General features: G+C 36.3%; 1 protein-coding gene across 2 annotated transcripts in view; it reads right to left on the bottom strand.

The window, feature by feature from the left end:
• Positions 1-15984, bottom strand: part of Rb1cc1 (RB1 inducible coiled-coil 1) — a 59925-nt gene that overhangs the window by 18779 nt on the left and 25162 nt on the right. For both annotated transcript variants that reach the window (XM_085677076.2, XM_085677077.2), the window contains exons 4-15: positions 15361-15487; positions 15088-15258; positions 10922-11124; positions 9645-10071; positions 7083-7253; positions 5524-5708; positions 5119-5305; positions 4956-5037; positions 4804-4865; positions 2748-2851; positions 2387-2513; positions 417-2305 (exon numbers count right to left, since the gene is read on the bottom strand). In XM_085677076.2, coding sequence (XP_085533202.2) covers positions 417-2305; positions 2387-2513; positions 2748-2851; positions 4804-4865; positions 4956-5037; positions 5119-5305; positions 5524-5708; positions 7083-7253; positions 9645-10071; positions 10922-11124; positions 15088-15258; positions 15361-15487 — 3735 coding nt within the window. The remainder of the gene's footprint in view (positions 1-416; positions 2306-2386; positions 2514-2747; positions 2852-4803; positions 4866-4955; positions 5038-5118; positions 5306-5523; positions 5709-7082; positions 7254-9644; positions 10072-10921; positions 11125-15087; positions 15259-15360; positions 15488-15984) is intronic.

Here is a 15984-nt window from a genome sequence, read left to right as displayed (position 1 = left end):
CAACACGGGAAGAGAACAAAATTAATTTCAACTGAAGAATTTAGTAAAAGCAACAAACCTAAAAGAAATTTTGAGCAATTAATTTCTTATATACATTTTTCAAAATATTGATCTATTTTGTGGCTTGTTTACTTCTCAAGACAAGGTATGGCCTAGAACCAGCTCACTCTGAGGACCACGATTGGGCCCATTGCAATCCTCATGCCTCGACCTGAGGCATGTACTTGGGATTACAGGCACAAGCTACCATATCGAACTAGCAATAGTAATTTTCAGTTATAATAAACAATATTCTAAAAGTAAAATGTCTTTACTGTGTAAAAGTATCTCAGTTCCTCTAGCTACAGCAAATGTACTATGATTAAGACATACATTTGAGTCATCCGTAATAATCACGCACCAAGCTTAATACTTACCTTTTGGCTATTTGATTCTCAAGATGTTTAACCTTTTCTAATAACGCTTTCTCAACAAGTTCTCTCTCCAACTTAAATTCATTTAGGGCAGTTTGAATAGCTTCATCTTTTTCGCAATTAAGCCTCTGAAGTAACTGTTCTTTGTCGTGTTCGTGGCTCATGACTAATTTTTCCTTGTCTTTCTCTAGGTTCTGGATGAGAGCCTCATACTTCTCTTCTTGTCGGCTTAGTTTTTCATCTTTTTGTCTTTCAAGTGCACTCAGTTCTGAGTTCAATTTACTCTGTAGTTCAGCTATTTGTTCTTTCAAGTTTTTTTCTATTTCAAATGCTTGATGATGCAATGATGTTACACTGTCTAATTCAGCCTTAAGTATATTAGATTCTTCTTCGTGTCTACTAATTAATTCGGAAATGCATTGATCTTTTTCAATTGTCATTAAAGCTCTTAACTCTGCTAAGCCCACCTGATAATTCTCATTATTTTCATGAATCTTTTGGTTTAGTTTACTTATTTCTGTCCTTAAGTTTTCTGTCTCTTGCTCAAGGAGAGTCTTCAAAGTTTCCTTTTGCTGCGTTTTGCTCTCTTCCAACAAGATCTTTATCTCATCAGTTTCTGCTTCCTTTAATGCAAGTTCAACCTCTAATTTACACCTCATGTCTGACAAATCAGAAACCTTGAGTTTCAATTCCTGCAACAGTTGTTCTTTTTCCTGGAGAGTTGAGGCATGAGATTCTAGTATCTGGTCAATTCTTTGTTGATTTTCCTTTTTCAATCTCTCCAAAGACACTTTGTAGTCTGTCATAACTTTCTCAAACTCATGTGTGTGTCTGACATGCATTGTATCCTCTAATTCCTTTAGGTGGCTTTGCTCTAAGCACTGAAATTCAGCTCTCAGTGACTCTATTTTCTTATCATTTTCAACGTGTAGCTTTTTCAGGTCTTCTAACGCCATCTCTCGTGACTGCTTTAATTCTTCAATTTCACAATTTTGAGTACGCATAATATTTTCCATCTCTAACAACTTCTGGTCCTTTTCACGCTGCAAGAAGTCGACAGCCTCCTTTTCATGTTTAATCAACGCAAATTCACTGTCTTTACTTTGTAAAACTTCCTCAAGGGATATTAAATCTCCTTTCAATTTTTTAATTTTATTTGCATTTTCCTCACTGTCTTTTACTAGAGCATCAAGTTTACATTCATACTCACTTTTTAAAGACTGGAGTTCTTTCTGATGCTTTTCCTTTAATGTTATTTCTAGGGAGCATTTAACTTTTTCAATAATGTTTCTTATTTCTATTGCTATACATTTTAAAGAATTTGATAAATCACACTGTTCCTTTTGTACAAATGTTCTGAGGTGGCACAGATCTTCCTTGATGGTTTGTATACCGACGTGAGAGTCTTGGGCGGCAACTTTGCATTTCTCCAGCTGGACATGCAGAGCAGCACGCTCTCCCAATCCCTCTTTTCCATGTGCACTCGTGTCCTGCAAGCGCCTACTATCTATTGCATTGATGACTGATGAATAAAGTGACTCCACCATCATTTCTGGACTTTGTGGATCACTTATGGGGTTTGGAGATGATAAGTTTTCTTCAATTACAAACTCATTCACAGCAGACATAAAATCAGACTCCGGACTTTCTGCTAATGAATCCAAGTCTAACGAAGCTTGGTGAATTGTTTGTTCCGCACTTGGATGGGAGATAGTTTCAAAATCAAATGTATGAGCATCGATGCTATCTGGAGACAATTCTTCTAAGGGACACACTGCTGGGTATAAGGGATCCTGAACAGTTAGTGGAGGAGGAGCTTTTGGTGAGGTAGTCGTTGTACTTTCTATCCTTGGAGAAGCAGCTGACTGTGGGGATGCCTGACTTGCAGATACCTGGAACACAGAAGGAGACGTCTAAAGATCTGTAACAAGGCAAACATCTTATATTTATAAAATTATTTAAAACTCATTTGCCTTCTGTTCATTCAGCAGATCTGTAATGGTCTGTGACATTTCATCCAAACTTTGTGCTGCTTTTACCAAATTATGTAGGGCGAGTACATGCTGGTGTAGAGGTTCAAAGTCACAAAGTAAAGGAACCCTGGAAAAGAATGCAAATAAATTAAACTGAATTTTCAGTTTCTTACAAGAACTATAAGCAATTTCTTCTTTCAAAAACAATGTAATAGCATGATCAGTACCTAAGCAAGGATGGACATGCTGGAAGAAGACAGTGTCTTAAAAAACATGCATAACAGGTCAGGAAAGCCAAAAGAAAACAAATAACTTTTACCACTTCAAGATCAACTAAACTAAAAATACTTATGGCCTTTACCTGAGGAACGGCTGCACTTCTGAAGGACAAAATGATTGGAGAAACTGTAAATCTTTTAATGATATGTCTGGAAGTTCACAGTCAAATTTTCGAGGCTTCTGAGTCTATAAAAGAAAAAAAAACTTTACCAATATGAAGGATAAATTTAGATATTTCTTGCTATAATTAAATCTAACATAAGAGACTGAAAAAATCAACAGTATTAAAAGCAAAAGACCATGCAATGAGTAAAGGGCACACTAGCTCTGTGAACCTTTAACAGTCTGGACAGTGAACTGTTTGATGATAGCCAATACGTTTATTCTTTCTCTTTTATTCTTGCACCACTTTATAGAAATTCTAGAATTCCATCAACACTAAAGGGTGTTGGACTGTGCATAACTTATTTCCAAATTTTCCCTTACCCACAGAATGAACATAGAATGTCTCCCTATAGTAAACTCTGTTGCTGTACCTAGGAATATTTCTTTCTTTGCTCTTTGCATTTAAAAAAATTACTATGGATCAACTTTTAACTCTAAACAAAAAGTATTAAGTATAAAGTCCTACTAGTTGTTTTTTTTTTTATAACACTGGCAAAAGTGTTATCTTTAAAAAATAACTTCCATTATCTTGGTTACTAGTCAAAAAAATTTAACTATGTCAGGACAATCTACATAAAACATAGATAAATAAGTATACATGTGAATTCCAACTATGTTATCTGTGTACACTCTTAAAATACTGCCTTGCAGAAACATGTTTATAAGTGAAATCCTTGCTGGAAGGCAAAGGCAAAGGGAATCTCTGTGAGTTCAAGGCCAAACTGCTCTACAACAGTTAGTTCCAGGACAGGTTCCAAAGCAATAGAAAAACCCTGTCTCGAAAAAAACAAAACAAACAAACAGACAAACAAACCCTGAAATTCTAATATGGGGGAGAGGCACAAAATACTTCCCAGGTTTTTTATAAAAAAAAAAATACCTCATTTGAAAAATGAATAGATGTAGCTAACCGTCCTTAAAATATAACAAATGATCTTTTCATGTTTAATTTTCATAAATATCTACTGAAGACTCAAGTTACTCTGAGTTATCAAATAATGATGTGGGGACAAAAGGATGAGAGGGCAACAGACAACAGAAGAGAATACAAAAAAATAAACGGAGAAACAAAACAACTAAAAACGGCATTCCCACTGCTTGACAGTCTAATGTGGGCTGCTGGGTGGTGAGGCTGTGGCACACATACTTTGGAAGCAACCAACAGCTCTCTAATTGAACTTAAAGCTGTTCAATAAGAAAGAGGTCGTGTCTGGGTACTGGAAACCTATTTAAACACTGAGTGCTAGTGAAATGATGATTGTAGGGGGATCAACAACCATTCATTCGCTAAACTAGCAAATATCCATACCAACAATCTATAGATATTTGTCCTTACACCCACAGACAGATATACATCTTCGGCCTTCAAAGAAACTTCTCTTTGCAACACAAACCACTAAAGAAAAGCACAACCAATCAATGTGAAGAGTTGTGGAGGGAAGTAGAAAGGGCACACTCCATTACCAAAGGACAACTTTAAGAGGGGTGGAAAAACTAAGAGGATTGGGGAATTTGCCTTTAGTAACACTAAAAATTACATCTGCAAAGTTTCACCTACAAATGACCCAGATGGGAGCTAAACATTACATGGACTCATTAGGATATATTTAGGAATATATCTCATATATCTCATATATATACATATATATATATATGAGATACATATGCATACAATAACAACTGACGAAAAATGGACATGAATTTGAAGGAGAGCAGGAAGGGTTTATAAGAAGTTATGGTGGGAGGAGAGGGAAGGGGAGTGGGAGACAGGAGAAGAAGAAACACTGTACTTAGAATCTCAAAAATTAACGAAAAATAACTATTAACACATAGCAAAGCTTACACCAGGTAACCCTTAAAACCAAAACTATTATATGCTGATTTAATCCTATACTGTTTCTGATAAATATTCTAATCCTGAAAAGAGAAGTTTTACAATACACAAAATTTAGTCACGGTGAGAAAATACTTACACAAAATGAAGGGGGCCAGGAGTCCAGTCCCTTAAACAGACGATTTCTTAAAAAGGATTTCCCTGTATGAAGAATTAGAAACATGGTTATTCTGGAAATTATTTAAGAGGTAAAAAATAAAAATGGAGAAGCAAAAATAAATTAACACTTACTAAATAATTTCCCAAAGGATTCTCTTTTGGACTTTTCAGCTTCATACAATTGTTTCCCATCTTTGACTAAAGCACCAGCCCACTGAGGAAGAGAAAGGTTTATATTAATGGCATATGCCAATTAATAATGTTCATATATAATTACACAGCTAGAACTGCTTACCTCTCTGTAGTGTTTAATGAACATTTTTCTCCGTACGACCTCAACCACGGCTAGGCAGTACATCTGAGGGACCGTGCTGAGAGCCTCAACAATTCGGACTCTCTCTAACAGCTCGATGACAAGGCGGAGCAGTGCTTGCAGTTTTTCTCCATCTTGATCAGCATGAAGCATCACAAAACAACACCACCTGCAGAGTAAGGTTGTGATTCTGTAATTCACTGTTTTCAACGGTCCCAACACTTGCTAAAAATTATCTTGTAAGAAAGTTGTGAGGATCAAGACTATGACATCTAATCTCAGGGTTAATCAATTATGATGAAATCATAAGGGGAAATTACTCATTACTGGGAGATAAATAAGCAAAAACTCTCAAGAATCTAATTTAAATATGACAGAATCTCTTACTTCAGTCTGACATGTAGGTTGTTTGCTAGCTCTTGTTTGGCAGTGGTACACTTCTGTTTAATATCCAACAATTTTCTGTGGTTTTGCAACATAATCATCAGCTGATTTGCATGGCTCAGGCACAGATCGGGCAACACAGACGCATCCTTCAAGTTTTCAGCTCTCATCTGATTGGCTAAAAATCCCTTTGAGAAAAAAAGTTTCAAAGTATTAAATTTTGTTAAATAAATGACTAATACTCAAGAGAAGAACAGACAATGGTGCACTTTATATTTTGTCCCCTAAAATCCACCTCACCCTAAAGGGGAAACACAATGGCCAGTTGAAGGACCAAAAGCCAACTTAAAATAATCTTTATCTTGAAAGCTGTACTAAAGTAACTATTCCAAACATAAGCCCAAAGCAATTTCTTTTTAAAATGTCAGTAAAACATTTAAATTTTTTAAACATTAAATTTAAACTACCTTAAATTTCTATATTTCTTTGTTTTTTCTTTTTAAAAAAAACACATGAAATATCAATATCACCAGGAATAAAAAATTAAAAACAAATAGAAGCCACAGCACTTTAAAACCAGAGACAGGAAGGAAGACAACGTGGGCTACAAAGGAAAACTCCAGCCCATGAACTACAGCGGGCAGGAGGGAGAGGAAGGAGCAAGAGCAGCACGAGATGAAATGCAACTATTCTGCTCGGGGACTGGAAAACAAGTGTTATAAATGTGAAGAATTAATCAATTTTCAAGATTTCTTCTTTTCCTTGTCTTATTTTTTGAGGGAGGATACAAGGTATTAATTAATTAGTTCAACTTCCTTTATCTAACAATAATCTTTTCAACTCCAGCTGTGGTAAGTACTTTCCTGTTTGTATTTGAGTTTTCATTCATAGTACCTGACGTCACTAGGAGCATGCCTTGGCTGTGTGTGATGGCAGCAGTCACCTGTATTCACAACACAGAAAAGGAGGCAGATGCACCTCAGGCTGGGTAACTGAGTGAGATCATGCCTCAGACTGAATAACAACACAAAACATATCTTTTATTCCCTCTATTACGTGGTATATTGTCATAAATCTAATTTGTTTCCACAAGCTTACTTTTTGAGTGATGGCTCTCCCTTGGTGCTGTTCTGAGAAGATATGGAACCCTTGGCATATAAGATGTAGGCAAAAAATGGATCACTGTGGTATGGGCCTTTACACCTCTACTTCAGCCCAGCCTGCTCCATCCTTTGCTTCTGTATCCTATTTTATTCTTATCTTGTAAAGAGGTATGTTGTACTACTACTGCTGCTACTGAAGCTACTCCTCCTGAATCTGCTCCTGATGCCCTACATTTATCATCATTGCAAACTATACCCTTCTGAAACCAAACAAAATAAAATAAACCTCTTTTCCCTTAAACTAACCATAGTGATAGTTATATAGTCATAGAACAGGTAAACCTAATTAATACACATATGAATAATAATGCATTGTCAACAGTGATGGGAAAGATGAATAAATGTGTACACTAAGTAGACATTGTACCTGAAGTACACAAAAAAAGCCAAACGTAATACCTGAGCAAGCTCTTTCTGTTCGTTTACCAGTCGGCCACAGCTAGCAATCATCTGGTCCAGGGCGTACAGACGATCTTCAAGTCCTTTAATGGCTTTCATATTCTGATTATCGAGTTTGGCAATAGTTTGATGGCATTCTAATATAAATGGTTGAATAATCTTTGGGTCAAGCTAAATGAGAAAAAAACATATAGGAGTAAAATCTTCTGGAAATAGTTTCAACTATATTTCACACTAACTTAACAGAGTGAGATATAAAAGTGATAGAAAATGACACAGAAAAACCATGCGCAGGAAATCAAGTTATACTTCCAAAGGAAGGTTACTAAAACACATCTCATCCTAAACAACTGGTGCTAAGCAAACTACAATAAAAAAAAATCAAATGCATAATCCAGTAATCTCAATCAATCTCAATCAATGCTATAATTTAATCAATTCTCAATATCCTTACGAAAATGCTATTTTTCAATGTCATCAAAGTCATATAAAGTAGAGCCGATAGTGACAAACTCATTCTTGGGCAGTAACTTATCAATTCAACTTCTCTCAAAGCATCTTCCACAGCCAGGCACCTTGGCATATGCTTGCAATTTAGAGATTAGGAAGCAACGCAGAAGACGAGAGTTCGGGCCCGCCCCCATTTTTAAAAAGGCAAGGAAATAGCTTAATCAATGTGCTTTCTTAATTTTAATCTTTATGAAAGGAAACAAGCTTGATCAATATGCTTTCTTAATTTTTAATTCTACCTGTTATCTGGCTTTAATTCTACATGTATGATGGTGACTATTTTCTAAGAAAAACTATAAAGTCACAACTATCAAACAACCTTGTTCATTAAAGGCTCTTGAAACCTTGTCATAGCAGACAACCTTTGCCAATCTCTTCAAGTCCTGCCGGTTCCTTCACAGATTTCTTTTCAGCATCTAACTACTCCATTTACAGTTATAGTTTTAATATTAGGCACAACATTCCATCCATCCATTCATCCATCTAAAGGCAGGGTCTCACTCAGGGATTCAAACTACACTGCCTAAGTTAGTTTCAAACTTTCAGTGATGGAATTATAGGTGGCAGATACTGCCAAAAGCGAGTTGTTCATCATTACTGTTATTGCAGTACTGGAAATTGAGCCTGGGTCCTTGGTAGAAAGTGTATCTGAGCAAAAGATACACCATTGCCTGCACATGGGGTCAGAAGATTTCTGAGAATTAGCTCTCTCCTTTTACCATGCAAGTCCTGGAAATTGAAATAAGGTTTTTCAGATTTACCCACTAGGTCATACTGTTAGATCCTAAGCTCAACTTTTAATGGAAGAAACCCAGCATAGTTTTTAGAGCCTCAGATGTGATCTTCAGTTTGTTAATGTCAACATAAAGACATCAACCAAATGTGTGTGTGTGTGTGTAAGCACATGTACATGTGTGGGAATGACATACGTGTGGAGGTCAAAGGACAATCAGTGGAAGTCAATTACCTCCCTCCAGCATCCTTTACCCACTAAGTCATCTCACTGACCAATGTCTTTGAACTGTCCTTCTGATCTGTAAAGGAAATATTTGATGAGGCCCTTTAAGTGGGACTAAAAAGAGGGTGAAACAGGAAGACAATTCTAGTGATGTGAACAATGGTCAGAAAGAGAAAACAATGATTTATTTTGAGTTTAACATAATTTCTAAGAAACTTAACATAATTGCTAAGAAACTATCGAGCAGTGGTAGTGTACACCTTTAATGTCAGCACTCGGGAGGCAGAAGAAAGTAGATCTCTGTAAGTTCGAGGCCAGCCTGGTCTACAAGAGCTACAGAGAAACCTTGTGTCAAACAAAAAAAAAGTAAAATTAAAGCAGAAACATTAGTGTAGTTTCCATGCATTTTGACAATAGTGTTTGTTGGGGCGAATGCCTAACTGAATGAAATGCCTACCTAATCAGATCAGATGTTATCAATGTGACACAGATGCTCAGCACATTAGGAAACCAAGATCTTAAAGGCATTCACTTAAGGTAGACAGTGCTGTTCCAGGCATCCTAGAACACCTAGACCAGGTTTGTTTTTATTTTTAAAAAGAATAAATGAATCATGAACCAAATCTATTTTCTCACTAAGTGTCCCTTTAAGCAAAGCCCAACTATTCCAGTCTTCATATTCTGATAACTGAAATCTTCAAATCCTTAGTATTTTGTGTCATTAAAACAATTTCCTTTGTGATGCAAATGTTTTGCATCAAATCAGAGTAGATATAAGGTGACATTTGTCCCAGGTTTACCTCTAGAACTGTAACGCCTTACTGACCAACTTTGATAGAATAGTTACAATTTCTAATGTAATTTCCTGTTCACCAGGAAAAGACAACTTTCTGGACAACAGAAATATTCAACACTATGTTTTAGATGGTAGTGATTTACCTTTCAACTACTCAAAAATTACACAAATCCTTCTCACTCATAATCAAATCAAAAGCATGGTTACAAGTAATTTGATCCAACTACAAATTACAATCCAAGTATACTGTTTCAACTATAACTTTAAAGCCCACCCATGACACACACACAATACTTACCCTGCTCATAGAATCAAAGCACTTCCTGACCAAAGATTCCACATCATTAGGTCTATCTTGAACATTAATCCAGTCTAACAGGGACACATTAAAAAAAGGAAGATCACTGTCTTTCTCATCAACTGAAGCTTCTTCTTGCTGGACAGTACTTTGACACGATTCCCTAAGTCCTTTGCCACGTTCAGCATTGGTGGGGTCTGGAGGTACATGCTCCACTGACTTGTGAAATGAGGTTAACAAGGATGTATTAGTTGTTCTAGGCAGATCAGGAGAGAGCACCAGTTCAGTGGATCTTTTCATCTCAGTTTTCTCTGAGTCTTCATGTTCATTTAAAGAATCCAGTCTTCCCAAACATTCCCTGTAACTATGTCTGGTTAGGCACTCCAAGAGAGGAATCTTGGCCATTACTGAAACAGCAGTTCCTAAACTTAATATACAAAACATGAGTAAGTAAAGCAAGTGTGTTCTAGTATCATGCAATGAAATCACAAAACTTAAAAACAGCAGCCTTACCACTGTTCCATTTGCTATACACATATATGCTCTTTCATTAGCCAGTTAAAAGTACAGTTTAGTAGAGAGGTGATCATTAACATCAAAATATAAATTTATAGTAAAACTAGCTAGATTATACTAAACATGCAGACATTGACTTTTTAATCAAACTCTTTTCAAATAAAACTTTTTTATTAGAAAAAAGATAATAAAACAAATCTTGGCCAGAATAGTCCCTCAGGCATGGTGGCATATGCCTTTAATACCAGCACTGGGAGACTGAGGCAGGAGGAACTGAGTTTGAGCTCAGTCTGGTCTACATAATGAATTCGAGAACAGCCAGGACTACACAGAGAGATTCCATCTCCTGGATGGATGGATGGATGGATGGATGGATGGTGAATACCAGCATAAATAAATAAACAAAAGCCCCAAAACAAACAAACAAACAAACAAAGCACTAAACCAAAACCCCACAACTTAACTAAAGCATGATTCTAATATGGGCCAGTGAGATGGCTGAGTGGTTAATAGGAAAGGTCTGAATCCCTCAGTGGAACGAGAAAAGTCAACATCTAAAATTTGTCCTCTGACTTCAACATAAGGACCATGAAACACACACATGCACATAATAACAATTATTATAATAATATCAAATGTTTTAAGACTCTAAAGTTATCAATTAAATAAACATATGGCCTCTAAGGAGCAAATATCCAGTGACTAAAAATTACTGATAAATTTCAAAGGCATTATAAAAATCCACTTAATGATAAACATACTGAGTAAGTTTTAACTTGATGTCTTCTATGGATTGCAGATAATCTGAATAAATACTTTCAAACTTGAAAAGAAGCTTTTGGTATGAATTTGAACAGTCCTCCAGATTGGCCATGATTGCAGCCCAGCCTTGGTGCTGTAGATGTTCATCATGGACAAGACCTTCACAGAAAGAGCAAAGCTTCTTGGCAACTTCATACATTTCCTGTTTTACAATGGAAAAGAACAGCAGAAGGTAATGATGTGTGTTTACATACTTGCACATACACACATATATTTTGAAATATTTGTGCCAAACATAAAAGATTGAAAATGCATTATCAAATTCTAGAGTAACACAAACACATGTTGAAATTGTCATACAATCCTCAAAATATAATTGTGTCTGTGTGCATGCACACGCATACACATGCTATGGTATATATATATATATATATATATATATATATATATAGTACCTGTACAATAGTATAAGCATGGAAGCCTAAAGAGGATATGAGGTGTTCTATCACTTCCATTTTATTCCTTTGAGACAAAGTCTGATCCTGGAGCTGGGCTGGTTGCCAGCAAGCCCTAGTGACAATTCTATCTACTGACCCCCAGTTACTGGGATTAGCACATACAACTATCCCCAGATTTCTATATAAGTGTTGGAGCTCAAGTCGTCATACTAGCCCAGCAAGTATTCTTACCATTTGAACCATTCTGCAGCCCTAAGAGGCAAATGACTTTTAAGAACAGATGACTGGAAGTCAGTTACAAAGAATAAATTGTCAACTGTAAACTGAGAGATTTCTCTTGTTTAGAGAAATTCCTTGTCACAAAAAAATTCTGGACCTGTAGAAAAATAAATATTACTCTGTCTTAGCCACTTTAAAAGTGAAAAAAAAGGGGGGAGGGAGGGGTGACAAGACTTTTAGAAGCTCGGGTCACTTATGAAGGTTTGAAGAAAATACTGACATAAATTAGGAATGAAAATTCCAAATGCTGGAAAAGAATAGAAAATGTAAATAAAACTGCTAAGCAACTAACAGTCTACAGGTTTAAAAAAAGAGGGGGGCACAAGTCTAAAGACTCACAAAATACTAACAAAAAAGGAATCAGATTTTACTGTGGGCCAGTATGGAGGTACATGCCTGAAATACAAAAATTAGGTGACATAAGCATGAAACACATAGATAAACTAGACTGACACTCGGCATGTATCCAGGGTGAGAGAAATGAAGCACGCAAACAGTTAATACTAAGAATCAAACACAACACTGTATATAGAATATAAACATTAAGATGTAAGGGGAAGAATGTGCCAGATGATCCCTACCCCACCCCACAAAATACAGGCTATCTATTGTTGTTGTTGTTTTTCCATCAGAATTTGTGGTAGGACCCTAGGATTACACTGCTCAAGAAAGACAGCACACGCATTCACCACCAAAAAAAAAAGGAGGAGGAGGAGGAGGAGAAGGAGGAGGAGGAGGAAGAGGAAGCAGCAGCAGCAGGTACTGATCAGAAACCTTCTTCCGGGTCAGCTAGCTCTCACACTACTGGCAGCTGCTATTTAAGCAACTGGTGTGTAGGGGTGGCGGATAGGGGAGTCTCCACTATTCTTACCCAGTTGTAAACTACTTGAACTGCAATGATGACTGGGTAAGAATGTTGAAGATATGCCCATAGGTGAAAAATGTTATTGGGATAATCAACTTCTTTATGATTTAAGGCCTGTTCCACAGGAGGAAACACATGCATACCTGGTATCTTAAATCTGGTCAATAATCCATGGTTGGAAACTCACAGGACCTAGAGGTGAATCTAGTACTACTATGCAAAATCCACATACTATGTGTCAAGTCGACCAGGAGGCTCATGGATCGCCCGTGACATTCACTGTTAGCTGAGGTATGTTTGTATGTATGTTAAGTATGTATATATGTATACATGTGTATATACATATATGAAAAGGAGAAATGAGGAAATACAAAAGCACAAAAAAATTCAGAAAATAACTACAGGCATGGATTATAGAAAAACTCAGTTCTATAAGAAAGAAATCAGCTGACCATTTCCTTTAAATAAAGGTAAGATATTTAAGCAGCTAAGGTGTCTAAAACAATCTTTAGAAAGACATTTAAAGCAATGGAAAAATTCCCCCTTTACTTAAAAGTACACAAGGCCCTAAATAACCAAGTAATTTCCAAACCGCCTATAAAACAGTATAATGACTGGCATTTTGATTCACTTAACTCCCAATACCAATGTTCCTCACTCTCATTTCAAATATTAAATTTTCAATATTTTTCATCTATAATAAAAAAATCATCTCTCTTGATATACAGCATTATTCTTCTTTAAAAGTTTATTATTATATTTATACGCAGAAACCTTAGCAGTGCACATTTAACTCAGTTTAGTTGTGTGTTCTGCATTGCTATTACCTTCACAGGTTATCTTGGAAGACAAGGGAGCTCTGGCAAAGCTGAGGTATTAGGACCAATTTCACAACAGCATTATTCTTAATGCCCGAGTATAATCCTGCCACACGTTTTCCTTGTATAATACCTTTATCGTGCTTTTGTAGATTCGTCATTTCATCGCCTTTCCCTCTAATCAGTTAAAATATACTAAATATTCAATATTACACTTTCTTAGGAGACCAAAAGGTTTATGCAAGAAGATGGCACCACCATTAAGTGGGTCTGACTTCAGCCCGAATCAAGTACTATCGAGTCTTTTATGATGACAATGACAACAGCACGGGCTCAACAATTCCTACTGTCAGTCAATCACAAAATCTGAATGTTTGTGCACAAGAAAAAAAATCTTTTCAAATCCATGACTAATGAATAGACAAGTATCAAAATGTTAGCCTTCCGCCCCCCCCCCCAAATCAAATAAAAGCCTGCTGCTCACTATTAGCTTCATCAGCTCATATTCCCTTCTGCTTCAGGTTGCCACTTTGATTGGAATGTGTGAATGAATTCTCATCTGTTTCCCTGCCGCAGGAACCCTCCATTCAGTCCTAAGGTTTAGTAACCAAAACTGAAACTTTACTAAATGTTTATCTTCTAAAAATTACAATATAAACTATTATTTCACATGTTCTAAGACACATTCTTTATCTCAAAGAAAAACATAGCAACCCCTTGACAGCTTAGAGTCAATGGTACTACCGTTAAGTCAACAGGCCATGCCTGTTGTAAGTCTAGGACTCTGAAAGCTAAGACAGGAGGACTGACAGTCTGAGGATAGGAGTTACACATAGACCCTATCTAAAAAAAAAAAAAATGCTACAACAAAACAGGAAATCAATTAATTATCAACAATATATGGGAACTGAAAGTATCACTAAATAATATAGATGAAAAAGGATTGTGGTTCCTTTTCTGATAACTAGAAATGAATAAGGAAACGTTTATAAATGTTACCTGAGCGATTTGTCTATTCTAACATGGGTACCTAATCAACTAGAGAATGTTCTAAAGTAATTATCTGACCATCCCCAGTTTGGTGAGATGCTGGTCAAGTCATGTTTAAGACAACCTTCTCACACTATCTAGTAATGCAGAAGACTACAATTTTAAAACTAGGTATATTAATTATAAAATATAAATGAATAATTTTCTAAGATTTATTTTTCATTAATTTGAATTATACATATGTGTGCATGCCAGACGAGTGGAGGTTCCTGTGGAAGTTAGAGGCCTCAGATAATCTAGCACTGGAGCTTTAGATGGTTCTGCACCACCTGACATGGGTTCTGGGATCCAAACTCAGTTCATCTGCAGGAGCAATGCATGATCTACCTAACTTTAGCCTCTTCCCAACCCTGCACTTTCTGTAGAGTTAGAAAGAAGCCTGTCTTTAAGAAGAGGCCTGTGAAACAATTATCAGAAGGATGCTCACTGCCAAGTAGCCGAGTTAATCCGAGGAACATACGTTGGAAAAAGAACCTACTACCACTAGATGTTTTCTGACCTCTATGGTTTTCACACTTGATCATGCACACATGCACATAAACTCACAGACACACATAAACACACACACACTAAAACAAAACATAAAAAATATAAATTGGGTATTTTAATGTTATCTATGTAATTCTGACTTCTCTGCTAACTAGACTTGAATGCTCTTCGAAGAAATTAATTAAAAAGAGGTGTTTAGATCTTACCACTGCAAGTTGTGTCCTTGAAGCAACAGTGTGAAAAACTGCAGGCATCATAAGGGACTCCTCAACTTTTATTTCCATGTCATTTTCTGTTGAAAAGGTAGTTTTAGGAATAGCAGGTGCACGGTCACATAGGATCATTTCTTTATTAAAGAGAAAAATTGGATTTGTGTCCTGTATTAAAAAATGCAGAAACGATAGGAATGTTATAAATGATGATCTTGCACACTGTTCCCAATCTTGTGAGAAGGCAGAATGTGCAGTTTAGACACCTACCGTTCCAGCACTGTAGGTACACACTCTTCGATCTGCAGCCATGCATTCTCCTCCATTGACCACTAGCACCTGGTGCTGAATAGCAATCTTGTATTTGCTTTGAATGGCATGTTTAAGGTCGGCCACACTTGGAAAAACAAAATCCAGTTATTTACATATGCCGAGCGCTTTTATAAAAGCAGCACTTCACAAAACACACACACCATAATATGCTGCTGAATTTCATTCTAATATTTATCTCAAAAATAAAAAAAAGGTAGTAAGTTTCCTATTTTTTTTAATTTAGATACCACAATCAACTGGCTGTCAGTGAATTAAATGCCTACTATATCACATCTAAAAGTGAACCCATAAAATACAGACAGCACTTATTACTTTTCTGGGTTTTTATATAATTGTCAAAGGTATAAATGGACATACATGTGACATCTAGTTTGGTTAGCCACCTCAGAACCCAGAATTTGTGTTTTTCACAATATGCTCTAGAAAATGCATTAGAAGACTAAACCAAGTGAAAACTCCTTCCTTTCTGAAAAATTCATAATAATCCATAGCCACATGTGTAATCTGTAATCCCAGAAGGAAGACCAAGTTCAAGACCAGCCTGGGCTTAAATAATGAGAA

Source organism: Myodes glareolus, chromosome 16 (assembly GCF_982192425.1).
Source record: "Myodes glareolus chromosome 16, mMyoGla1.1, whole genome shotgun sequence".
In the NCBI taxonomy this organism is placed as follows: domain Eukaryota; kingdom Metazoa; phylum Chordata; class Mammalia; order Rodentia; family Cricetidae; genus Myodes; species Myodes glareolus.
Note: the sequence above shows the minus strand (reverse complement) of the source record. Positions and strands in the feature narration are given on the sequence as shown.